We start from the raw sequence: 24980 nt of genomic DNA, 5'->3' as shown, positions 1-24980 counted from the left end.
AATGTCCCCTACTGGGCCCTGCGCTCCTGGGATCCTCAGGGCCCTTGGGGTCCCGGGCCCTTGTCCAGTCAGAGGGAGCAGAGGTGTCTGGTGGGTCTCAGGGCTCCTGGTAAGAGCTCACCCCCGGCCCGTCTGAGGAGACGCTGCCCCTGCGGTCCCATCTGGAGAGGTTCCAGGCCCGTGCGGAAGGGAAAGAGTGAGCCAGGACTGAGTCAGGCGGCCTCAGGCCTTGGAACTGCCCCGGGGGCCACAGCAGGTGCCCTTGGCCCGGCCCAGAGGCGTGGGGCAGCCTCGATAATTTGTTGTAAACCGCTGTTTATTTTCCACCGAGCCAAAACATCTTGTTCACGAGGTGTCATTTTGATTAATTTTTCTGACAGAGAGGAATGCGGTGCTTTCCAAGGAAGGCTCTTTGGCTAATAGCAAGGCCACCCGGGGCCAGCTGGTGCGGTCTCCTGCACGGAGCAGGCTGCCGGGTGATGGCGGCCTGGCCTAGACCTGGGCCTGCCCAGCTCACCTGTCAGGCCCAACCTCTGGCAGGGAACGGTGGCTCAGGCCTGCCCAGAAGGAAAGAGCTCAGGGAGAGAGGTGGCTTTGCCTACAGCAGAGTGGGGGCCTGGCCTCAAACCCACAGACGTGCTCTGCCGTGTGGTGACAGGAGTCGGTGTCACCAGAGCGAGAGAGCAGGGCACGGCGGGGATGGTCGTGAACTGGAGAGCCCGCGCCTTCAGACTGTAGACATGAGGGCCATGGGTGGTAGATTTGCCCATCTGGGAGAAAGCTGAATATATCTGGAGTTTTATATGAATCTTCCAACATCTCAGAGTTGGCGACTCATCTTTCTACATGTTAAATGTGGAGAACAACGTGTCAGTCCCGTGGGTAGTGCGCAGCATGGGTGACTTGTCCTCAGGGTTCACTCCTTCGGCTGGGGGTGCAGAGAGCTACCTTCTCCCCTTTGCATCTGCCCAGCAAAAGCTCTGTGGCTCTTAGAAGCAGCCTAACAGCCAGTAATTTTATTAAGCAACGACTATATAAGGAAGGGGTTTGGGTACCTGAGCCCAACTTCCTGTGACAGTTCTGGGGGAAGATACGGTGATTCCAGATTACAAGGGAGGAAACTAAGGCCTTTCCACTTATCTAGGGTCACACAGTGTAAGTGACAGAGCCGGGATTTGCTCTGACCCGGTTCCCTGTGTCTCTCCCTACCTCGGTCAGGCTTCCCCTGGGCAGCGACTGCAGCCTCAGTGCCCAGGATTGTAGCCGGGATCTTCTGACTGAAAGACACACGTTCTTTGGCCAGCTAGTATATCGTGTCTGTGATCTGCGTTAACTGCCTGCATTTTAGGAAGCAGGTTTCACATAAGAACCTATACTTCTGCTTTGTCTTAAAAAAGCAGGTGTGGGTGGGCCCCTGGGCAACAGCCTTAGGAGGGTACGCTCTGATCCGCATGATGTTTGTTTGTGTTTTTTTTCTGGCACTGGGAATCGAACTCATGACCTTGCACTTGCCAGGCAGGCGCTGTGCTGCTGAGCTAAATCCCCAGCCCCCGCATGATGTTTACAGGACCTGCCTGTGGGCTGTGAGCTGCCTGCCCTGGCTGAGCACATAGTAGGTGCACAGAAAAGATCACTGAGTGTTGTGAAGGCGTCTGTGGCCCTTGCCGGCCTCCCAGACTGCTCTGGAGGCGTCACCAGGCAGTAGAGAGCTGCGAGAGGGCTTTTGTGGGCTGGAAGGAGGCGAGGGAGGCCGTGGGCAGAGCTGTCCTGCCCAGGCTGGCCTGTAGGAGTCGTTGGTGCCAGGCTTGGTGTCCCTCCCTCCCCTCCCCCATACCCCCTTCTACTTCCCCGAGGAGGGAGGCTTTGCCTCCTTGAGGCACCTCCCCTCTCCCCGTGCAGGGTCCCCCTGGAGGGGTGAATGTGGGAGGAGCCTGGCTGGGCTTTATCCCCTGGTGGAGGCTGGTGGAGCTGGAACAAGGCATCACACAAAGGAGTGAGGCGAGGTTCCGAGGCGCCTCCTCCCGGCCCTGAACCAGCCTGCCTTCTCTTCCTGCCCCAGCAGCCCTTGCGGTAAAAATGCAACCCGAGCAGATGGCAAATATTAACGCCACAATGGAGGGCTGAGCCCCTCACTTCCCCAGCCCCCCACCATACGGGCTTGAAGTGAGTTGCAGGACCCTGCGCAGGGCAAGTTTGCTTCATGGGAGACATTTGATGGCAGGCACGCAGGGGAGGGACAGGACTCCCGGCAGGCTGGTTTGGGAGCCAAATCGGGTTCTGTAAGGCTTGCTCGTGTTTTCTGTTGAGGGTGAGAGAGAGGAGTTTTTATTTTGGGGGGCTGTTTCTTGAGGGCTGCCAGGAAGCCCCCCAGCTTCTCCCTGGCTGGTAGAACTCTCAGCGTGTGGGGCCAGGTCCTTCCGGGTGGTGGGGCCATCCTGACCCCTGTGGGGTGAGGGGCTGCATCCCCGGCCTCTGCTGCCTGGGGGCAGAAGCACCTCGCCGAGTTGTGACCACAGAGGTGTCCAGAAATGGCCAGATGTCTCCTGGAGACAAACTGCCTTGGGCTGGAAGCCCCCATCTAGCTAAACGTCAAGGCTGGGTGAAGGCGTCTGAGGACTCATCCTACTTCCCTCTTAGCTTTTATGTGTTTCCTCTAGATACAGGAAGTATCCAGGATGATATGTTTCAACTGCACAGAAATACAGCTTCCCGAGCCCAGAGACCCGGGTTTATGTCTTGGGCCTGGTGCTCACTGCTCTGGGTCTGGAGGGGGTTCCGGCTTCCCTTTTGTGAGGGACCGGGCAAAGCTCCAGCCTGGTGGAATCCAGCTGAGGCCCAGGATGTGCAAGATTCACCCACCTTCCGGTTTAGATGTGCAGTGTCCCCCGAAAGCTCATGTGTTGGGAGGTGGGGCCTGGTGAGTAGATGGTGAGGGCGCTACTGTCTTCGGTGGATTGACCCCCCGATGGGTTCGTGGTTTGCTGGCATTGTTGGGAGGTGATAGAAACCCGGGGGTGGGGCCTGGTAGGAGGGAGAGGGGCATGGAAGTGGGACTTTGGGGACTCGGTCCTGTCCCTGGCCCCTCGGGCTCTAGCTTCCCCACTTTCTCCCTTTCTGACTGCTGTGAAGTCAGCAGCTTTGCCCTCCCAGGCCCTCCCACCATGACCTTTCTGCCTCACCATGGCCTAGATCAGTGGAACCAGCAACCATGGTCCGAAACGCCTGACTCGGAGCCCGAACCTTTCCTCCCTTGAACGGCTTACCTCAGGTGTTTGTCATGGTGACAGAAAGTTGCCTTACAACCCTTTAGTTGACAAAGTTGTTTGAAGCGCCTGCCCTGACATGAGCACCGTTTTAGGTGCTGAGGCCCAGGGATGGGAAAAGAACAGCTCAATTCCTTTGGCTTGATTCCCCCCAGGCCGCTCACACTTACGCTGCTGTGTGGAGGTAGGGGGTGTCATCGGCCCCTGAAGGGTGACTGAGGCAGTGTGAGGTGGAGCCACCCACCCACAGCTGGGGGAGGAGAGAGGAGGACTTCCAGGGGAGGGGCTGATCCTTCCATGGCACGCACATGCCGCCCCCAGTGCGCCTCTGCCTGACCCGAGCAGAGTGCAGGTCCGCGCCCCCCCAGCTTCAGCACAGTGGGGCGGCCTCGCCCGCCCGCCCGCGGTGCTACTAGGGCAGCTCCCTGCCCTGGAGCCGCTGTCCCGCCTGGGCCCACCTCCCGCACTGCTGCTCACACCAGCGCCGCAGCTGCTTGGCCAGCGTGGTAGCTCGGGCCTGGGCTCCTCGGCAGGGACCTGATCCGAGGACATGATCTGTGGGTGCTGGCTGGGAGGGGACAGCCACTGTCACCCATCAGGGGTGCTCCGCCGGGTGTCCTGGGGCGTCCTGCCCGTCGTGGCCCACGGAGGAGGGGCCCCGGCCAGTGAGCTCTGTGTCTCTGTGTCTCCGCCCGCCCCTGCTTCCTGTGGAGTCTGGTCCCACGTCCCTTGTCTCTGTCCCCACGTCTCAGCCTTGACCTTGACGTGTCTCTCACTCATCTCCTGGTCTCTGCTCCCGTCCGTCTGTCTCTGAGTCCCATCTGCACCTCTGTCGCTCTCCGTCCCGTGTCATACTCCGTGTCATACTCAATCCCGTGTCACACAGGCACAAACCCTCCCTGTGCCCACGGTACCTGCGCCCCTCGGGAAGCCCGTGGCCTGAGTGACCCCCGGCGCGGCGGGGGTGGTGTGTGGGCACCTCCTGCCGCTCCACCTGAGGGTCCCATGGGACGCAGTGTGTGGAGAGCACTGGGTGCCTGGGAGCAGTGAGTGACAGCGGCTGTGGACTCAGCCACCCAGGACGCAGCGCTGGTGACGCTGGCGCCTGCCGGGTACAAGGTCAGCCCTGAGAAATCGGGCTCTTTGAGATACGCAGAACGTAATCGGTGTCTGCGGTCGCCCTGCTGTGCAGTAGCCGCGTGGTCCTGCAGAGTGACACCTGGTGCAGCTGCTCCCCCTCGTCCCTCCTCCTTGCTCGCCCAGCTCGGGGACCACCGCTGAGGCCGCACTCAGCCTCTAGGGAGCTCCGCCCGCCTGGGATGCTAGGGGGTATGGGGGCAGACTTAACAGTGAATCGATCTCTCTCTCTCTCTGTCTTTTCTCCCTTTCTCTCCCACTCCCTCCCCCTTCCCTCTCCCTCTCCCTCCCCCTTCCCTCTGCCTCTCCCTCCCCCGTCCCTCTGCCTCTCCCTCCTCTCTCCCTGTCTCCCCCCCCCTCCCCCGTCCCCTCTGTCTTTGAAACAGGGTCTTGCTATATAGTCCAGGCTGCCCTTGAACTCACTATGTAGCCCAGGGAGGCTTTATGGTGATCCTCCTGCCTCAGCCTCCTGAGCTGGGATTATAGGTGTGCACCACCACACCTAACTACCGTGGATTTTTAACTTTTAAAAAACAGATTACAGTAAAAGACTAGCTGTTGCATGGAGTGAGGAGAGAGAAGCAGCAGAACCCCCTAGAACGCTTCTGTGCTTTTCTGGTAGCTTCAGCGAGGTGCTGTGCTCGTTTACACGGGGCAGTAGCGGGAAGATGGAGAACCGTGGATTTTAGGGCGTCTGTGAACGTGGGGCTGTGTAGAGTGAGTGAAAAAGAAGTCAGGAATAATTTCTGAACTTGTGCCTGGAGCAGTTGAGTAGCTGATGTGATTCATTGCGATGGACGAGATTATTACGGTGTGGGGGCACCAGAAGTGTATTTTTGTCCTCACAGGTGTGAGATGCTTATTTGCTAGCCACGGGGAGAAGGCAAGTGGGGTCCAGCGTGAGGGACAAACACGGATGTGGGAGCCAGCAGCGTGTGGCCGGGACACTCACATCTGCAGCTGGGCCCGATGGCAGGGGTCACCTGGGGGGCGTCTAGCCAGAGCGGACTTCTGGGGTCTTTCAGGGTTTAGAGGTCAAGCACGAGAGGGGGAACAAGCAAAGGGCCTGGAGAGGGAGGAACCAGTGGTGCAGCAGGAAGACACTCAGCCTTCGCCTGGGGGACAAATTCTCACTTGGCAGAGGTCTCCCTTCCCTCAGCCACATCAGACTTACAGACAGCGGAAAGGGGCACATCCTGCTAGACGTTCTCTGAGGACACATCGCCATTCATCCCCTCAGAATACTCCCGCCATTTTACACACATTTGTCCCGTTGTTGCTGTCATTTTGCAAGCAGTTCTATTTTTTTTTTGGTACTGGAATCACTCAGGACCTTGGGGGCTGGGGATTTAGCTCAGCGGCACAGCGCCTGCCTGGCAAGCGCAAGGTCGTGAGTTCGATTCCCAGTACCGGAAAAAAAAAACAAAAACAAAACAAAACAAAACTGAGGACCTTGCATGTGCTAGGCAGGCGCTGTGCCGCTGAGCTATATCCCTGGCCCCCTGCAAGCGGTTCTAACGTCCTCTTTCATACGTGGCTTTACTGGGTGTGATAAAAATATGGTGGATGGTGTTGGCAGCGCCACCTAAAACACTGCTGTGTGTCCTCATCCACTCACTGGGTCTGGCAGTGTGCGACATCTGGCTCTTCCCGAAAGTCAGAATGACCATGACAGATACGTGCTGTGAATCACTTCGGGACATCGAGGCAGCTGCTACAACACAACTAGACATGAAAGACTCCGGAACTGCTTCTGAAAGTGGGATGGATGATGGGATGAGTGTGTTTGAAGTGAAGGGAGGATTTTGAGGGGATCCATGGCAATGTCGTTTATTCTAATGTTTTAAAATCTAAGCACTCACTGTGTTTTTTGATCACACTTTATGTTAGAGACGTCACAAAATGTACCCTGTTTTTAAGTATAATTTTAATGTTTTATGTATCAGGTTTTTGTTTTGTTTTGTTTAGGTTTTTGTTTTGTTCTATTCTGTTTTTACAGGACTGGGGATTGAACCCAGAGCCTACGCACTGGACTACGTCCCCAGCCTTTTATATTTTTTAGACAGGGTCTTATTAAGTCACTAAACTGCCCAGCCATGGCTGGAATTTGTAGTCCTCCTGGCTCAGTCTCCCAGAGTGCTGGGATTACAGGCGTGTGCCTCCACACCCAGCTAAGCTCAGGTTTTGGTGGTTTTTGTTTTATTTTTTAAAGAGGGCTAGGGATTTAGCTCAGAGTGCTTGCGTCAGATGAGTAAGGCCCTAGGTTCCATCCCTAGCACCATATACACACAAAATGTTTAACCTTTCCATCGCTGTGACAAAATATGTGAGAGAAGGCAACTTCAAGGGAGAAAAGGTTTACTGTGGCTCACAGTTCCCAAGGTTTCCGTCCATGGATACTTGGCCTGGTTGCTTTAGGCATCTGGTAAGGCAGCTCTTCATGGTAGAAGGGTGTGATGGAGGACATCTGCTCGCCCCATATCACCTAGGAAGCAGAGGAGGAGGAGGATGGGGTTGGGGAAGACACCTGCTTCTAGGGCATGCTCCTGCCTCCTTCACCTCGGTCCTGCCTCCTAAGTTTGCACCACCTACCGGTACTCCATTACTATAACTCCATCGAGGATTCATCTAATGATGACCCAGTTGCTCCCGAAAACTACACCTCTGAACATGAGTTTTGGGGGGATGTACCAGATCTAACCCATGACAGGAGGGAACTGTTAGAAGATAATTATTAGGTGGGCCGCCTGCTTCCGACTTCTGTGCCTGACAGGAAAGGAGAGATGGGAGGTCAGGGAAGATCATGAGAACGGGTGAGGGCACGGCCTGGCCCAGAGTGTGGCACCAGCTCTTCTGGCTGCAAAGCCTGTTGCCTCCGTTCATGATACAGGAGCTCTCCGGCAAGGTCAGGCGGGGCAGAGGGTGAGCAGGTCCTGGGTGGTGACATGCAGAGATGTCCGTGCAGGGACCTGTGTGCTGCCTGCGGCTGGGGTTTGGGTGTTAGGGTAGGTGTGAGCTCCAGTTTGAAGACTACGGAGTCTGGAAAGCACTTGAACTTGGCTGCTTATGGTCAACCTTTTGCTGGAAAAATAAAGCATGTACCACTAAGCAGTGAATTCATCCAGGTGATTATTCTGGCAGATACTGTCACACCTTGTCATGTCGCCAGGCCCAGCGTTAAGGCCAAAGTTCCTGTTACGTGGGGAGTCCTAATAATTAACCTGGGAGCCTCGGGCAGAGAGGAGAGATGGTGGTTTTCAAATGGGGTGGGAAGCCCAAGCAGGGCGCCTGCCGCGTGACAGCCGGCCACACTGAGCCCCAGACCCGAGGGGCCCGCTTTGGCCTGACTGGGGTCCCAGCCTTTCGGTCCCCGCCCCACCCTTGTCTGGCTTCAGAGGCCTTGGGCAGTGAGCCCCAGAGCATGGCACAGGCAGGAGGGGTACAGATAGTAACAGTCAGTAGTGGGACTGGGAATATAGCTCAGCGGCAAGGTGCCTGCTTTACAAGCGTGAGGTCCTGAGTTCAATTCCCGGTTCCCCAGAAAAAAGTAGTTAGTGCTGCAGGGGAAACGAGATCACAGGCCAGGAGGCTGCCAGAGAGTGGCTGCCGCGTGGCCTATAGGCTCAGGGTCTACATCGCCTGCGTTTATTGAATATCTATTGGAAGTTAGGCCTTCTGTTTGATCGATGAATCATGCCTCTTAGTGGCTAAGAAATGTGCTCCTGGCATTTAATATTTTTGTTATTTTGTTCAAGACTCCCTATGTAAGGTAGTTCAGGCCGACTTTGATCTTGTTAGGTAGCCCGGGCTGGCCTCCAAATCACGACGATCCTCTTGCCTCAGTCTCCTGAGTGCTGGAATTACTGGCATGCACCACCATGCCTGGTTCTGGCACTAAACATTTCTGAGGCTCTTTGTAAATGAAAATTGAAGCATTCTCTAAACTGGCTCCTGCAGTTGTGATTTCTTCATGTTTTGAAGCAGAAGGCATTTGATACTAAAAACGCAGTGCTATAAAACTATACCTGGGCTGCTTACAAGCTAATGATGGCATTTAATAAATCTGGATCCAGGGGACTGTAATAATAATGCAATTAGCCAGGACTCACTGAGTGCTGTTTGCTAAGTACCTTGCAGTTAATGAGCTGAACACTCAATAAGCTAGGAACACGGGTCAGCCCTGCCTTCCAGATGGGAAAACAGAGAAGTTGGTGATTTGGCCAAAGTCACACAGATAGAAAGAGGCGGGCTGCCGTCGGAAGCTGGCAGAGGCACACGGTTCACTGCACGGGATGAAAGGACTCTGCTCTCCATAGCGGCTGTGCTGTGTGGGGCTTCTGAGGTGGTGTCAAAGGGCAAATCCAAGGTCCTCCGTGACCCTCCCCGCAGTCCTGCTCTGGTTCCCATGAGCCAAGCAGGCGGGAATGGGCAGAGGGCGGAAGCCCCAAACAAGGCACCCTGCACCCCGAGCCTTCATTTCTCGTTCTGTTGAGACACCCGTGGTGGGGGAGAGGAAGCAGATAAACTTGATCCAGGCTTCTTTCCCTTTCCCTGCACAGCCTGGGACCCGGAGCCCCCAGACCACCCCCTTGGCATTGCTGCCCTGCCCACCCCTCCCCCACATTCCTGTTTCCGCAGTCCTGGCTGCCCCGCCCCCAGCGCCTTGGTGTTCAGCCCCAGCCCCTCACCTCTGCTTCCCAGCCCCTGGCCAGACTTAACTCCTTCGATGCCAGATCCTGTCCCCTCTTTCCTTCCATCCATCCTTCCATCCTTCCATCCATCCATCCATTCATCCATTAATACTTAGCTTTGAACCAGCTCTCTAAGTGAGGTGCCACGTCAGACCCTTGGGACGGACAGGAGACACGGTTCTCCCTTCAGGCAGCTGAGCACTCGTAACACGACCCCAGTGACTGGCGGAGAAGAGGTGTGCCGGGCTGAGGTGGTGGCCAGGGAGGGCCTCCCAGGGAAGGCTGGAGCTCAGGTGTGGAGCCCTGGAAGGAAGAAAGGAACGGGGTGAACGGGTCTGAGAACAGGGGCCCCAGGCAGCAGGAGGAGCAGAGCAGGGTCAGGGCCAGTGTGAGGATCTGTCCCCGCAAGGTTTTGAGGTGGGGCCCGCCCAGCATCGCAGACGGCTGTGGCTGCACTCGCAGGGTAGACGATGGGGATGCTGGGAGCCTGGGTGCAGGTGTGGGTGGCTCTGAGCGCGCGCACACGCTTAGCTGACATTTTTGAGATAATTATAGAGTTGTGTGCAGTTGTGAGAAATAACGCAGGGGCTGGGATGTAGCTCAGTGGTAGAGCGCTTGCCTAGCGTTTGTGAGACGCCAGGTTCAGTTTCTGGTACCTCAAAGAGAAAGAAAGAATACAGGGGTCACTGCACACTTGACCCATTTTTCCCATTGGAAACGGGTTGTGGAGCTGTAGTGCAGTAGCACAGCCAGGATTGTGACGTCGATTCAAGCTATTTTTCTTATTCTTGTCTCCCTGGTTTCACTGGAGCTCTTTCGTGGGTGCCTCCAGCCCTGAATTCCTCTTCAAGTCCCCACCTCTGGCTCCCCCTCCCCAGAGAACCTGGTTTTCTTGCTATGTGCCGTTTTATTTGGTTCACACCCCCAACCCCCAGTCAGGATGGCAGGTGTCCCGGCTCTCAGGGCGCCTGCAGCTCCTCTTACGACCATTCTACCTTCCTTCCCGCGCTTCCCGCCACCCCCTGGCAGCCACTCATCTGCCCTCCGTTTCTAAACTCCTGCCATTTCGAAAGCGTTCTATAAATGGAATCACATAGCCTGTAACCTTTTGGGATTGGCTTTTCTTGCTCAGCTTTATTCCCTAGAGATTCGTCCAAGCTGCCGCATGAATCCCCAGTCTGCAGGTAGAGCCAGCAGGACTTGAGGGGAGGAGAAGCCACAGGGCTGCGATCCGAGGGTGGAGTGCAGGGCTGGAGACATCCAGGCTCAGCCTCAGTCCCCATGGGGATGGGTGTGGCCAGCAGAGAGGCGTGAGGCGGCAGTGGCGCTGGAGGTCAGGGGACTTGCTGACCGATCAGGCACCTGCCGTGCCGCCCACCTGTGAGGTAGTGAGAGACCGGTGGGGCCTCAGAGGGTCACGAGCTGACTGAGGAGCCGGGGTGAGTCAGGTGGCCATGGAAGCAGGGGGCCCCCTCAGAGTCTTTTCCTCGTCTTCTCTCCTTGGCACCATGGAGAGTTGGCACTGTGTGGAAGCCCGGGGCTTGGCCCTGGCGTGCAGGTGATGCTTTTCTTTCTTTTCTTTTCTCTTTTTTTTTTTTTTTTTGGTCTTTTTGAGACAGGGTCTCGCTATGTTCAGGCTGCCTTGAGCTCACTTTGTAGTCCAGGCTGGTCTCGAACTCATAGTGATCCTCCTGCCTCAGCCTCCCGAGTGCTGGGATTACAGGCATGCACCACCACGTCCAGTGCAGATGGTGCTTGTGTTGTGTTGTGTTGTGTTGTACTGTTCTGTGGGTGGAACCCAGGGTCCCATACGTGCTAAGCTTCCACACCTCCAGCCCTGGAAGGAGGGTTTAGAGTCAGAAATAAAATGAGAAGAGGGATGTGTTGCTCCCACGGCAAGATGGAGCCTGCCGCACAGGCTGTCCGGGCTTCTGAGAATGCGGCGGCCTTGCCGGAGGGCGGGGCAGCAGGTGGTGGCAGCGGCTGCGTTGTGTCCTTGCAGGGCTCCAGCGGCCTGGACTCTCGCAGTGAGTCGCGTGGCCTCCCGTTCCCTGACCCAGCTCCCCTCCCCCACTTTTCTGGCCCAGGCTTCCCTCTGCTTTTCTCTTCTTGCCTCCGTTTCCCTCCCTCCCCATCCCTCCCCATTTGTCCTTCTCCCTCCCCACCTCCCCTGCACTGTCTACGTCCTTATCTGTTCATCTTCCCGGCTCTTATTTTTGCCCTCCTTGTTTTCCTTTCCCCTTCTGCCTCTCCCTGCCTGTGTTTCCTCATAATTCTCTGGAGATGTCTCTCTCTCGCTCTCGCTGTCTCTCTCTTTCTTTTCCTTTCTTTCCCCTGCAGTGTGACACTCCAGACCTTGAAAACAACCTTTTTGCTCTCGGGCCCATGTGGGTAAATGTCCTGACCAGACAAGGGCAGCACGAGGCGCCCGGGGCTCTGGTGACACCCTTGGGGCCGGTGCTGGCGCTGGTGGTGAAGGGCCAGGCAGAGAGAGTCCCCAGGACTCCAGCGGGTTCAGGCGGGCTGCCCAGAGAGGAGGACAGGCCTGGGCTGAGACCCCCGGCGGAGACCAGACGCTGGGGCTCCCACTCCTGAGGCAAGGGGCAGCCTGGAAGCTCTCAGGAGAAAGGAGCCCCTGGGCCAGGCTCCTATGCAGTTGGGCGGTGCTCTTTCCAGGGAGGCAGCGACGCTGCAGGGCAGTCTGTCGCCAGGCAGGGTGGGAGCCCGGAGGAGGCGTCAGGGCACTGTGGGTGCTGGTGGGCGCCTCGGGTTGGCCCTGATAGCCTGTTTACTTAACGGATAACAGCTGCCCATGTGGGCCTGGGCCCCTCTGAGTGGCTCTGTGCAAGCCGAGGAAATGGGGGAATTGCCCTTGGTCTTTGCATCCCAGAGCTGGTCGGTACTCTTGTCAGCCCTCTGGGCCCCCAGCCACCTTCCAGGCCAGCAGCACCACCGCAAGGGCTCTGACAGTGATCTAGCAGCAAAGTGAGAGGTGTACGACTCCAACGGGACAGGGGCAGCTGCTGGGCCTTACCCTGCTGTTGGAGTGGGCTCCGGGACACGGACCCAGGAGGTGGGCACGCTGGCCCAGGGCAGGTGGCGAATCTCACTTTGACTGGGAGGCCCCAGCCCAGCGAGGCCACGGGCATAGTGAGTTGGTCTGTTCCCCCGAGCCAAGAAGGGCTCTTCCTTCCTTGCTGTGTGGGTGTGGGTCTTCCAGGCCCCGGCCGAAGCATTTGATGTCTCCCTAGATTCCACCATGGGTCTGGCCTCCACGCTGTGCGCGCCCCATGAGTGGCCCTATGAGGGACGGAGCAGGGGGCAGATCGCCCACCGCTGGGGCCACTACCACAGGCCCGTTTGAAGTCTGGCGGTCACCGCCGCTGGCTCCAGGATCTGTGGAGCCTGGTGCAATTGACAGTGCCGGGCTCCTTGGTTAGAACTGGCTGAGGATTTCAAGACAGTGCTGTCTGAGCGTTCTGTCAGGCTTAGCCCTGCCTGTCACATGAGTGTCCCTGATGGAGAGCAAGTCCTATGACCCGAGGAGCCATAGTTTCCACATCTGTAAGACCGGGTCACCAGCCACCCCCGCCGCACGGCGATACCGTGGGGCTTAGCTCCCTGTCACGGATACTGATGTGGATGTAATTAAATAGCACACGTTACCTGTGGTGTTCCCTCGGCACTTAGCACATGCTGCCGCCTGTGTACTTTGCATTTTCTTTCATTTTATTCTTTTTTTTTTTTTTTTTTTTTTTGGTCTTTTTGAGACAGGGTCTCACTATGCAGTTCAGGCTGGCCTTGAGCTTACTTTGTAGCCCAGGCTGGTCTCGAACTCGCCATGATCCTCCTGCCTCAGCCTCCCGAGTGCTATACTTCTCATTTTAAAATGACCTTTTTATTTTGGGTAATCATAGATCCGCAGAAAACTCACAGAGACACCCTCCAGAGTTCCCATGTGCCACTTCCTCAGCTCGTTCCCCCGTTGTTGTCTTACATAATCGAGGGCAGTTGTCAAACCTGCGACCCCAGTGTCTGCTGACCAAACTCCAGACTTTACGTGGGTTTGCCAGGTTTCCCGCTCCCCCTCCTTCCCCAGGGCTGCTCTTGGCGTGGGCCTCGTTGTTAGTGTGAGCTCGTGGCTCCAGCAGCTGTGAGTTGAACCACCCTGCCACACTGGAATTGGGCCTGCCAGTGCGCTGGTTTGGAGGTGATGCTGGCTGTCACCATCACCTCTGGCCCCTTCCGCTGTGCCTTGGTCTACTTCCGGGTTTCATGCACTTCATTCTTTGCCTGAATGTTATCTGGGTGCCAGTCTCTGTCTAGGGGGAGACAGGTGGGCAGAACCGAGGAGAGGGGTAAACAGGATGTGGACTTCAGGGACGTGGTGAAGGTGGCCCTGATGGAATTAGGGGTCCCCGGAGAGATTCCCTGAGCTGAGACCTGAAGACCAAGAGGGAACCAGCCCGAGAGGACCTAGCAGAAAAGCTGGAGGGGGACAGTCAGTACCAAGGACCTGAGGCAGGACGGACCCTGTGAGGTCCAGGAGCAGGATGAGGCCCTGGATCAGTGGCCCGAGTGCCAGGAGGTGCAGACCAGGGTTTGGGGAGACAGGCTGGATCATGCGGTCCTCCGCGCCACCAGGCGGGTGCCGAAATGAGTGGGCTGGGGGAGCACACGTCCCTGTGAAGTGTGCACTGCTGTGGGTCAGGAAGTAGGTCAGGGAGATCTAGTTCTTGCAGGAGCTGTAACACCAGCTCCCACAGCCTGCCTGTCCATGTGTGTGCGCCTGTGTGCGTGTGCATGTGTGTGTATACATGCACGCGCGGATTTCATAGCCAGCATCCTGGGAGAACAGGGGCCCCTCCTCGGCTGGTTTCCATGTTAACGCTTTTCCTCCAGCTAAAAGCAAAATCTGCGGGGATCCAGGAACCTTCCAGAGCTGCTTTGTAGGGTCAGCATCACCTTAACAAGATTGTACAGTCTGTCCATGCTGCTGGGCCTAACCCTAGGCACTGGTCACCCACTGCGGGAGCCCACAGCCCTGTGCTTCTGGCGACCTCCGATTTCCCCAGTCACTGTGGCCATGGAGCCAGCTGAGGCCGGGTGGGAGGGCTCTGGGTGGGAAGGGGGCTGGCTCTGTGAAGCTGGCCAGACCAGCCCCGCAGGCAGGATTGGACACGCCCTGGCCGCTGGCGGGCAAAGGGAGGGCTTCTGCTCACAGCTGTCAGAGCGCTCTGGAAGACGTGGGGCCCTATAGCAGACACAGACACTGCAGGCAGGCAGGACAGCCAGGCGCGGCCTGAGGTGCAGAAATCCCTGAGCTCAGACTGAGAAGGGAGGCAGGCCCGAGGGGAAGGCCTGTGGGCTGGCCATGGCGGGAGCCCATGCCAAGAGCTCCGAAGAGCCTGCTCTGAGTCCCAGCCCAGCCGTTTACCAGCTGAGAGGCCCTGGCACCGGCCCGTCCAGCCTGTCCCAACCTGCTTCCTTAGCTTTAAAAAGGAGGCCGCCACAGCCCCTGTCTGGGCTCTTGTGGGTGCTGGAGCAGATGGGGCACAGGCCAAACGTCCCATGGTGGGGAGCAGGGTGTGCGAAGCAAAGCGTCTCTCACTCAGCGTCCTGGGCAGCCTTATGGAGCCTGCCTGAGCTCTGCAAGCCGGGAGCCCGCCCCGATGCCCACAGGGTTCTGCAGAGCCTACGGATGAATGACCACGGCACACCAGACGGCACAAGCTCCTTGTGCCCCAGGGGAATGTGCATGTGGCCAGTTAGCTCAGCTCTTGAAGAAAGCCAGGCCTCCGTGCTGACTTGAAATACCTGTCTTCCTGCAGATGTATCTGTGGCCAGCGGCGGAGCAGGGACCACCAGTGAGCTGACCTTGAGTGGCTGGAAGGAGCAAGGCCTGAAGGGGGCCTGTATTTGGAAAAACAGATGCAGGGACATCCTGGGTCCCATAGAGAGCTTACCCAAGCCCAGCTCGGCTACAGGCTCTGGGCTGGGGCTATGCGAATGCTCTAGGCAGGCCTGGTTCAAATCCCAGTTGTGGGGGCTGGGGATTTAGCTCAGCGGCAAAGCGCCTGCCTGGCAAGCACAAGGTCATGAGTTCGGTTCCTGGTACTGGAGAAAAACCAAAACCAAAAAAGAAAATAAATAAATCCCAGTTGTGCCAGTTGCTAGCTGGGACATTTTGGGTAAGTGACCCTCCGGGCTTCGGTTCCCTCGATTGCAGGTGGGATTGAGATGCCGGCCTCTCCCAGCAGCTGTGAGGGTTCACGCCCCGTGAACTTGCAGGGCCCACCATGGGCTGGGAAGCCCAGAAGTGGTCAGTACGCCTCACTGTGGTTGAACTGAGAGAGGCTGGGCTTAGTTTGTGGAGTTGAACTGATCCATTTCTTCTGTTTGCCTTTTTTTTAACACAATTTCAAATCTCTAGAATTAGAGCGTAGTTGCTGGGCTAGTACGGTGGCCCCAGGCGTGTCACCGGTTTCTCCTGTGGCTGCCGCGGTGTGCTGGGACAGCGGACGCACCGAGAACGATGCGCCTCCCGGACTGAACACCGCAGCGTATTCGCTTTCGCTGGTTCTTCCCCAGGAGCCCTGCCTGTTCCAGGACTGGACCCAGACACTGCATTCCATTTAGTCACGAGGAAAATTTAATTGATACAAGAAGCAAACATGGCCTCAGCCTCCTCTGGTCTGTGACACGGTCTCTGACTTTCATCAGTGACCCTGGCCGTCTTGAGGCATACTGGTCAGGAATCTTGTATACTGCCCTTCAAGTAGGGCTCACCTGACGTCCAGATAATCTGATTTTCCAAGAGAAATTGGCAGTCTGGTTTTCATGGGACGCCTGCTATTTTTTACAGGTTTGCAATTCCAGTTTGACAAAATCATGCAGCACACCAGGCACACCTGTCTAGTCTGTGGGCTGCAAGATTGGGACCCCAAGTGTGCAGGGCAGAAGAGGGACGACAGGCAAGGGGATAGCCCGAGAGAGTGGCCAGGCCTGGCAGGTGCTCCTCTAGCAGCTAGTGTGGGCTGGGAGGAGGACTTGCACCTGCCGGGTCCTCCAGTTGGTGTCAGGTTTCCTGTCTTGACCTCTCCCACCCAGAGGAGTGGGGCATTCCTGCCTGAGGGCTGGGAGGGTTACTCCTTCCTTACCCAGCTGGCCCGGAGGGGACTCTTCTTGCCTGCTGGAGGGCTCCAAAGTCCCCTGTGAGATTTCAAAGTGCAGGCAAGACTGTCCGGGCTCAAGCTTGCTGCTGTCTCCAAGGAGCCTGTGGGATGATGGGCGGAGGGTAGGCCTGGAGCTGGGCCCCAGCTCTGAGCCCCTGAGTCCCTTGCCAGTGTGGCCTCAGACATGAAGTGACTCCTTGCCTTCCAGGTTAGCATGAGAATCGGAGAGAAAGTGGGCATGGAAGTGGGTTTCAGTGACCCCCTCGGGTGTGGGTGGTTGGGGCGTGGCCCTGCTCGCCTGCCCTGGCTAGGGTGCCTGCGTCACACAGCACCTGAATTCTCTGCCTCTGCAGCCTCACACACCCGCCTGCACCTGTTGATGGGAGCTCCAGGTTTCCACGCAGGTGCTGGCGCCATTATGGATTTATTATTTGTTTTAGGCAGGATTCTTAGTTACAAGTGACAGCAACCTGGGTCAGCTTAAGCAGAGAGGAGAATTTTGTAGCTCCTGTGCGGAAAAAGCCTCGGGGTTATTCTAGCCTCGAGCAGAATCAGATTCAGGTGCTCGAAAGCAAATGAGTTAGGGCTCCGCCTGCCCCTCTCCCTCCTGTGCCTCCCTGTCCTGTCTTTGATCTCAAGCAGGACCCCCCCCCACACACACACACACACGGGGTGGCACAAGCGGCCTTCTGCACATTCAGGTTCTAGTCCCTAGCTCAGATTGCTCAGCAAGGACCGCAACCCCAGCACCACTGCGCGCGTCCCAAGGCCATTTCTCAGTGGCTCCGGTTGGGTCACGTGCGCAGGCCTGGACCAATGGCTATGGAAGACAGGCCGTGCTTCTTGGAGCAGCACTCACCCTGCCCACCTCCTCTCCAGGACCACGTTTTGGGCTCAAGAGGTCACACTGAGCCCTCAGACGTAGCCCCTGCCACCCCACCTGACAGACATCGGGTCAGGTTCTCCACCGAGCTGAGTCGCTCACCCACGTCTCTCCAGTGCAACCTCCAAGATGTGTCCGGGGCTTCCTCAGCCTCCCCAGTCTCTCTTGCCATCTTCTGTGCTGGTGAGACTTCTGACAAAAGGAGTGCAGCTTGTTTGGGGTAACTCGTTCCTTGGGAGTCCCTGTTGGTCCCTAGGGGTTACACTCAGCTGGCTGACATCCATCCAGGTGTTCGGCTGGGCACCGACAAGCTTCCCTCTCCCGCATCCCCCTTGCTCCAGCTCCACAAACGCAGGAGTGAAGCTTTCCCTCCATCACCAGGAGAGCTGCCACAGTCTCGAGCTTCGGGCACCAGATCTCACTGGGCCTGAAGATAGGACTGCATCTGAATCTGCGAGGTCTCACCGCTCCTTCTCCTTGGTTCCTTCCGAGTTATGCGATTTTCCTCTCGCTTTTTCTCCCTGTTGGTAGAGGCATTTCAAAAGGAGTGGAGTTCCCCGCGGAGAACCTGGAGAGGCCAAGCCAGGACATGGACTCTGGCCTGGTTGCTGACCACTGGGGCCTGTGGCCATGCCTAGGTCCTTGGGTCAGGAGAAAAAGTACTTCATCTTTTCAGGATCACAGAATGTTCTTTGGCTTCAAGTCATGAATCAGGATGAGAAGGCTGGTCTTGGCCTGTCATTATCCACCCATAAGTTCTGTTTCCTGGGGGCCTCAAGGGCCAGTTCTCAGTGGGAGGGGAGATCCCTAGAACTTGGAGTCTCCACAGCTGCCTCCCTCCGTGCCTCCCTTGCTGGCTATGCTGACTGGATGCCAGCAGCAGACAGACCTGTGCCTGTGCAGATCCGTCAGGCACGACGAAGGGAAGAGGTGCCAGGACGCGAGGGGCGGGCGGGTCGGACCTGCCTCTCAGGTCACCCCGGCAGGCTGAGCCAGCACTGGCTGACAAGGGTTGACCAGATGGAAGGTTCTGTCTCCCTCGTGTGAGGCTGACACTCAGACGAGGTGACTTGCTCATGCTGGTTTTCCAGATGTGGAGAGGGAGATGCAGTTGGCCGAGGTTCCCAGAGACCGGGGCCAGCTTCCCCCACTGAAAATCGTTGAGTTGTTCCTTCCTTGACAGAGAGAGGGGCTCAGGGTGGTGGGAAGTCAAGGCCTCCGGAGCTCAGAGGCAGAACCTGGCCGTGTCCACCGCAGGCCGTGTCCACCGCAGGCCGTGCCTGCAGCACCGCAGGGCATGCCTGCGAGCGCCTCCTCCACCCGTTCTCGGGCCACTGTCCTTAAAACACACGGAAGTGAGCACAGGCACGCACAACGTCTCGCTTCAAAGGCTCGCTCGTGCTCCTGGGGCAACGTTCTTACCACGGCTGCCGGGAGCCCCTCTCCTCGGGCCTCACGCTGCCTCTTCCTACCCTCAAACCCTCCCAGTCCAGACAGAGCCGCCCCGTTCCCCTCCCCAGGCCCCGTTTTGCCCATGCTGTCCCCCAGCCTGTCCTGCACTCCGTCCCCGTTCCTGGGCAGTTCCTGCGTGGTGACCTCCCACGGGGCTCAGGCTCGGAAACCCCCGCCTGTCCAGGAAGTGTTGTCATCTCCCGGCTCCCCAGGCCTTCGTTTCTCTCCACCAGCAGCCCATCTCCTTCCTCTGGGGTAACAGCGGCCCCGTCACTGAGGTAGAGACCTTGGTCACATCGTGTCCCCACGCCGGGACTCCTGGCTCCCAGGACAAGTGGATTCCAGTAACTGACGCAGCACTGTCTTCCCATCATTTCAGAAACCGTCGGCACCGGCGCCCGAGGCATTCGAGCTGCCCACGCTGTACCGGACCGAGGACTATTTTCCCGCAGACGCCCCAGAGGCGCGGCGTCACAGCCCCTGCCCGCATCGGCCTCTGTGAGCTTTGTCACCCTCCTGCTGGGACGTTGGCACTGAAGCTGGGTACACAGAGTTGCTTCCCCTCTGACAGTGATTTGCTTTGCATTTCCTCGCCTTGGAGTCCAGAGCAGCTGCGGGGACCCTCCTGTGGCTGCGCTTGGGGGTCAGAGGGACAGCACCTCCCGGTCACGGTAACGTCTGCCCCATCGATCGGCCTGCTGCTCTAGGGGCTGAGCTCCGGGGCCGCCGGGCTGGCAGCGGGGATCCCTTCTCCGGATGAAGGAAGGCGGTGTGGGATGACGCGGCTGCTGCACCGCCAGGCCCAGGGCTGTGGTGTCCGTCACTGCACCGCCTGTACACCCCGGGCCCTGCCGCCTGGATTGTCCCAATAAATGTGTCACAACTCACTTGTGGTCGGGTGTGAGAACAGCTGGGGATGACAGCTTCTTTCTGGCCTGTGTTCCGTCTCTTGAAGGCCCCCTGTGCCCCGCAGTGCCCCGCTCACTGCAGGCTGTGCCTTCTGCCCCCAGTGGGAAGCAGAGGCCAGAGCACTGTCTCCAAAGTATGCTCACTTCTGTCCTCTGCAGTTGTCCCAACCCTGCAGATTGCTCACGGTAGCTTTGACCTGGCATGGAGATTTCTGGGACTCCTTGCAGGACCAAGAAAATACACGCACACACACATGCACACAAGTAAACTAGAGGATTAGGATTTCTAGGAAGGCTAATGAATCTGTCAAGATAAAGGTAGAAGAGCAAGGAGTAAGTCGGGTTGTACCAATTTGGGGAACATTTTTGGGGCTGAACATGTAGCTGTTGAAAAGCGTTTGCTCAGCAAGCAGGAGACCCTGAATTCAATCCCCAGTGCTGCAAGAAAACCAAACACAAAAGCAATAAAGGTACTAAGGAGGCTAGAGCAGGAGAATTACAAGATTTCAAGTTTGGGACCAGCCTCAGCAATGTAACTTGTACATTTAACTCCTTAATCCGTTTAGAATTCTGGATCTGTGAGCTCAAAATTTTTAAAAAACAGCTGGGATGGAGCTCAGTGTGAAGGCCCTGGGTTCAGTCCCAAGTACTAGAAAGGGGGCGCCTCTAGATTTTCGCAAACAAAACCACAGCATCAGCACGCAGAAGCCCCTCCCTGTCCACATCTCCGCCTGGAACCCAGACATCCGACAGGAGGGGCCCCGGCCCCGGGTGAGCAGAGGGTGTGAGTGTGTGTGCACAGCACGTGTCCCTTTGTGTCCGGCTCGTGGGCTGGACCGCGTGCCTGCGTCCCTGTCGCTGTGTAGCTGCAGACTGTTAATTCTCCTGGCTGTGCGGTATTGATTGGGGCTGCTTTTAATGAAGGAAACCTCCACGTTCACCATGCCCTGTCTGCTCACGGGGAGCACAGAGCGAGTATCAAGTTCATTTTTTAACCCAAGCCATTGAGGGCACTAGTTTTCAGAAGGCCCCATATCTGTTGATTGCAGGAGAACTGCAGGCTTGTTTCCCCTTTCAAGGCCTGAGCCAGGGGCCAGGCAGAGGTGGAAGGTAATGTCAGTAATTAAGCCATAGCAACAAAAGTGTCCTACATTAGAGACCTGCAGGGCTGTGGATCTGAGGTTAACCGCTCGGGTGGCACCTTCATCTCCTGCGTAGCTCAGCTGTGTGACCCTGACTTTGTTGCTTACCCTCTCTGAGCCCAGCCTCTTCCTCAGTAAGATCCACGAGTGATGGGCTGTGGTGACATGAGATAGATGAGCTGTGCGCATGCTTGGCCCAGCCCCATCCAGAGGCACTCGGTAACGGTGTCTGTGTCGTGCTCACCGGGCTTGATAGCGAAGGGCACTGTGCGCTGTTTCACAGTTGACCGGTGCTTTCAGGCAGGTGCCTGACTTGTTACTGGCGAGTGAGTGGCATCCCTAGCTACCTACTTGGGCAGCCGCCCGCCCTGGGCCAAGGATGACTGCAGCCGGGAGAAGGTGGCTTGCTTCTGTGGCTGTTGCTGGACAGGAGCACCCATTGGAAGGGTTCTGAAAATGTCCGCAAGAGCAAGGCTCTGGGACCATCGGCCGCCCTCCTCACCACTTTCCCGGGGTGTGGTCTTCATGCCATCAAAGCCAGAAGTTTCGGCACAGCTGCCCCTGGTCACAGAAACGTGAGGTTCGTCCTGATCAGTTTTACACTGAGACAAATGTCTGTCTGGAGCAGATAAAGCAGTGATGACAGACCTTCTAGAGACCAAGTGCCCAAATTGTAACCCAAAACTCACTTATGCATCGCAAAGTGCTACCACTGCAATAAAGCTGAATACTGAGACTTTTTTTCTTTTTTCTTTTTTCTTTTTTTTTGTCTTTTTGAGACAGGGTCTCGCTATGCAGTTCAGGCTGGCCTTGAGCTCACTTTGTAGCCCAGGCTGGTCTTGAACTTGGAACGATCCTCCTGTCTCAGCCTCCCCAGTGCTGGGATTACAGGCGTGCGCCACCATGCCCTGCTAATACTGAGATTTTTAATTTAGAAAAAACAATGCATACATTAACATCTTTTGTCTTAAAAACAATAATAACAGAGCTTTTGATGATACCAACAGCTTTTTATTGAAAGGTAGACGTTTGCATTTGGAATTCTCTTACGCGGTTGATGTGATCTTTGCTGTCATGTGCACGCTGATCATTTGCCACACCTTGGCCTCCTACTTCCTTAGTCTGCGAGAGGCACATGCAGTGCTCAGGTCGGCCATTAGTTTGATTTTTGAATCAGATTTGATATAGTTCCGAGCTGAAAACAGCTGTTCATGAGCATAAGTGGATCCAAACAAAGTAAGAAAAGCAACCCTAAGTGCTTTCATTGACTTAAAATTATTTGGCAGAGAATTTCACACTTTAAGGATTTTATTTTCAGAACCACCAACTGTGCCATCCTTTGTCCTCCCTCCGCACTCTGTCTTCTCTCTATTCTCAAGTGCTGTACACAGGTCACAGAATTTATTTTTCCAGATAGAGCCTTCTTGAAATTCCAGCTGGGTGTGGTGGCGCACACCTGTAATCCTAGCACTTGGGAGGCTGAGGCAGGAGGATCATTGCAAGTTCAAGACCAGCCTGGGGTACAAAGTGAGCTCAAGGCCAGCCTCAACTGCATAGCGAGACCCTGTCTCAAAAAGACAAAAAAGAGAGAAAAAAATAAATTCCAGTAGCTCCATTTCCAGAGTTCCACAATCTCACCAGTGGAAGTGGGAAAGATCAAGTTCTTCAAATCTGGCTTTATCTGGAGAAGAAAACACAGCGTGGTCTCCATCTTACGGAACTGCAAAAATCTGCTACTAAAATTCTCCTTTGCACCTGCTACAATGCTAAAAAATTCCTTGTAGATTTCCTTGGAGGCTTGTGGGATTGTCAGCAAATGCAGGATTTTCTAAATGCATTTTTAGATTTGGGAAATATTGCATCTGCTCACTTTCAAGTTCTCTTTCAAAAACCTGCAGTTTTCTCTCAAATGTTTTGATATTGCAAAACATCCTCTCTGCTGTTTTCCCTACACCTTGTAGTTTCTTGTTCAGCACACTGAAGTGTAGTGTACAATCTGTAAAACACATGCGGTTCTTAAGCCAGGCCGTATCAGTGAGCTGTGGATATTTCTGCCCTTTTTCATTCAGAAACAGCCTAACTTCCTCCAAGCAGGCTACAAGTCTCTCCAGAACCTGACCTCTGCTCAGCCACGGGCCATCATTGTACCTCAGTAAAGCATTATACTCTGCCTAAACCTCATCAAGCAGTGCTTGAAACTGTTGAAAATTAAAAGCCTAAGCCAGGAGGTCATGCACCACTTTTGTGACATCCTTGAGGGTATCATCTCATTTTTTGTGGGTTTCCCTGGCACAAAGAGCTTCTTGGTGAAGAATACAGTGAAACTGAATGACGGGATGTTTTGCTTCTTTAACAAAGAGCTGTATGGAACCAGATGTTGCCCCCACCATGCAAGGTGCCCCGTTCCTAGTAATTGAAACCACTTTTCCTGGTCTTACGTCTTGTGACAAAAAGCCTCCAGCACAGCATTGTAGACACCCATCCCTTGTGTTCCTCCAGGCAAGGACACCAGTTTCACCAGCTCTTCCCTCATGATGTCACCAACAGCATGACGTAAAATTACTGCAAGCTGTGCGTGATTATTTATATCTCTGCTTTTATACAAGCACATGGAGTAACAGGCTGCCTTTTGTAGGTTAGTGGTGAGCTGCTAACATCACTTGCCATGCACAGTATCACTGGCCATGCATAGGACTCTTATCTTTAGCGGTATTTCTGCTAAGTGGCATCTCAGAGGTGCATTCCATAATTTTATCCTGTTTGGGAAATCACAAAAAAGGGAATCATTCCCAGACAACATGGTCATTTTGATAAAATCCCATCAGAGAGGGGCTTACCACGTTTTGCTATGCACAGTGTAATTTGAAAGCTGGTGGCTGTCAGATGATTTGTTTTAGAAAGATAGTTGCAGGGGCTGGGGATTTAGCTCAGCGGCAAAGCGCCTGCCTGGCAAGTACAAGGTCGTGAGTTCGGTTCCCGGTGCCGGAGAAAAACCAAAAAAACAAAACAAAAAAAAAGAAAGATAGTTGCAAAAACTAAGGTACTGGGAATGACATTTCCTCAATTTCCCTTCAAGAAACCCTTTCCTTTCAGTTTCATCAAGTTTGGTGATACTTCTGTGGTTGGTTTCAAAGTGCCGTCTGACACTTGATGTACAACACATAACGCTTTCACTACACAGAATACAGAACGCTTTCCCATCGCGCTCAATTGCTCCAAATGATTCTGCCCAGGCCTCTTGGAATGATCTTCTACTGTTTTCAGTTTTGCTTTTTTTTCTATAGTCCTTTTTTGGTGTTCAAGACTTGGAGTCTACAAAGACACAAAGTTTAAAAAAGGGAGCAGCCAACACTAATGTATCTCTATCCCCCCAAGTAGGTAATACTATTAATTAATACTAAATTGGATATCCCCTAAAGCAACAGTCTATAGCAGTGATTCTCAGCTGGAGTCCCTCTTGAATTTGCTGACCACCAGTGCAAGGACAGTGTTCCACTGACCAGCAGCTTTAGGTGCGCTCTGAAACAGGTATCTGAGTGCATTTCCTGCCTTGTAGAGGCTTCTGCTAAAATCATAGCCAGTCCACACCCGGGAAGCTGCGCAGCAGGGAGTGCCAGCCTTCGGGCCACCCTCCAGCCTTGCAGGCACCCGGGAGGAGGGCCCCTGGCACCCGGGAAGCTTCGCGGTGGCGCGCGCTGGCCCTCAGGCCAGCTACCAATGCGCAATTGAGAACTATCATGGCACAGAGAAGCAACGACACAATTGGCCCACACCGGCTGCGGAGGCCCGCCCATGGACGTGCGTGACTCATTCTGACATGGAGAAACCCCTGAGAATATATGGCACACAACGGGTCGTTCTTGCCCCTGCCGTTGAGAACCAGAACGGTCCACAGTCAGTGGAGGAGCAGCTGCTGAACAAGGACTCAGAGAACATGAGAATACAGACTAAGCGCGAAGAGTCAGAGGTCTAGTGGACCGGGGTCATGAGAGCCATTTGGAAGCTGTAAACCAGGAGGACTTTCTGCAATACATGGGGAGACTCCCTAGAAGCCATTCTTCCCCTGACAGTACAGGCTGTGGTGGAGGAGTGCATGGCGCTCCGGAGAGGTCTGCAGCAAGATTCCTGCTACCTGTGCTGATGGTTGGGGAGAGGACACTTAAGTGGTTGTGGGGTCCCAATGAGATGGGAAGCTGGAGAGAAAAAGCTACAAAAACTGGCTTTCACCCCAGATGGCTCACTTGAGATGTTAGTAAGAATTGCCTCCTCAGTATTCTACAGCTGTGATGAGGAGGCCAAGGAGAGAAAACAAAGAGACTGAGAAAAAGC

At 55.5% G+C, this 24980-nt stretch overlaps 1 protein-coding gene across 3 annotated transcripts in view; it reads left to right on the top strand.

The window, feature by feature from the left end:
• Bcas4 (breast carcinoma amplified sequence 4) overlaps positions 1-21387 on the top strand; it is a gene marked incomplete at its 5' end in the record, with an annotated part of 61352 nt that extends 39965 nt beyond the window's left edge. For 2 of the 3 annotated variants that reach the window (XM_013518345.1, XM_013518344.1), the window contains 1 exon segment: positions 18981-21387. In XM_013518345.1, the coding sequence (XP_013373799.1) occupies positions 18981-19103 (123 nt within the window). 3 annotated transcript variants of the gene reach the window in all.
• Between the last annotated feature and the right edge of the window lie 3593 nt (positions 21388-24980).

Source organism: Chinchilla lanigera, unplaced genomic scaffold, assembly GCF_000276665.1.
Source record: "Chinchilla lanigera isolate Chin_1 unplaced genomic scaffold, ChiLan1.0 scaffold00044, whole genome shotgun sequence".
Classification (NCBI taxonomy): Eukaryota; Metazoa; Chordata; class Mammalia; order Rodentia; family Chinchillidae; genus Chinchilla; species Chinchilla lanigera.
This window is presented reverse-complemented; position numbering and strand designations above follow the sequence as displayed.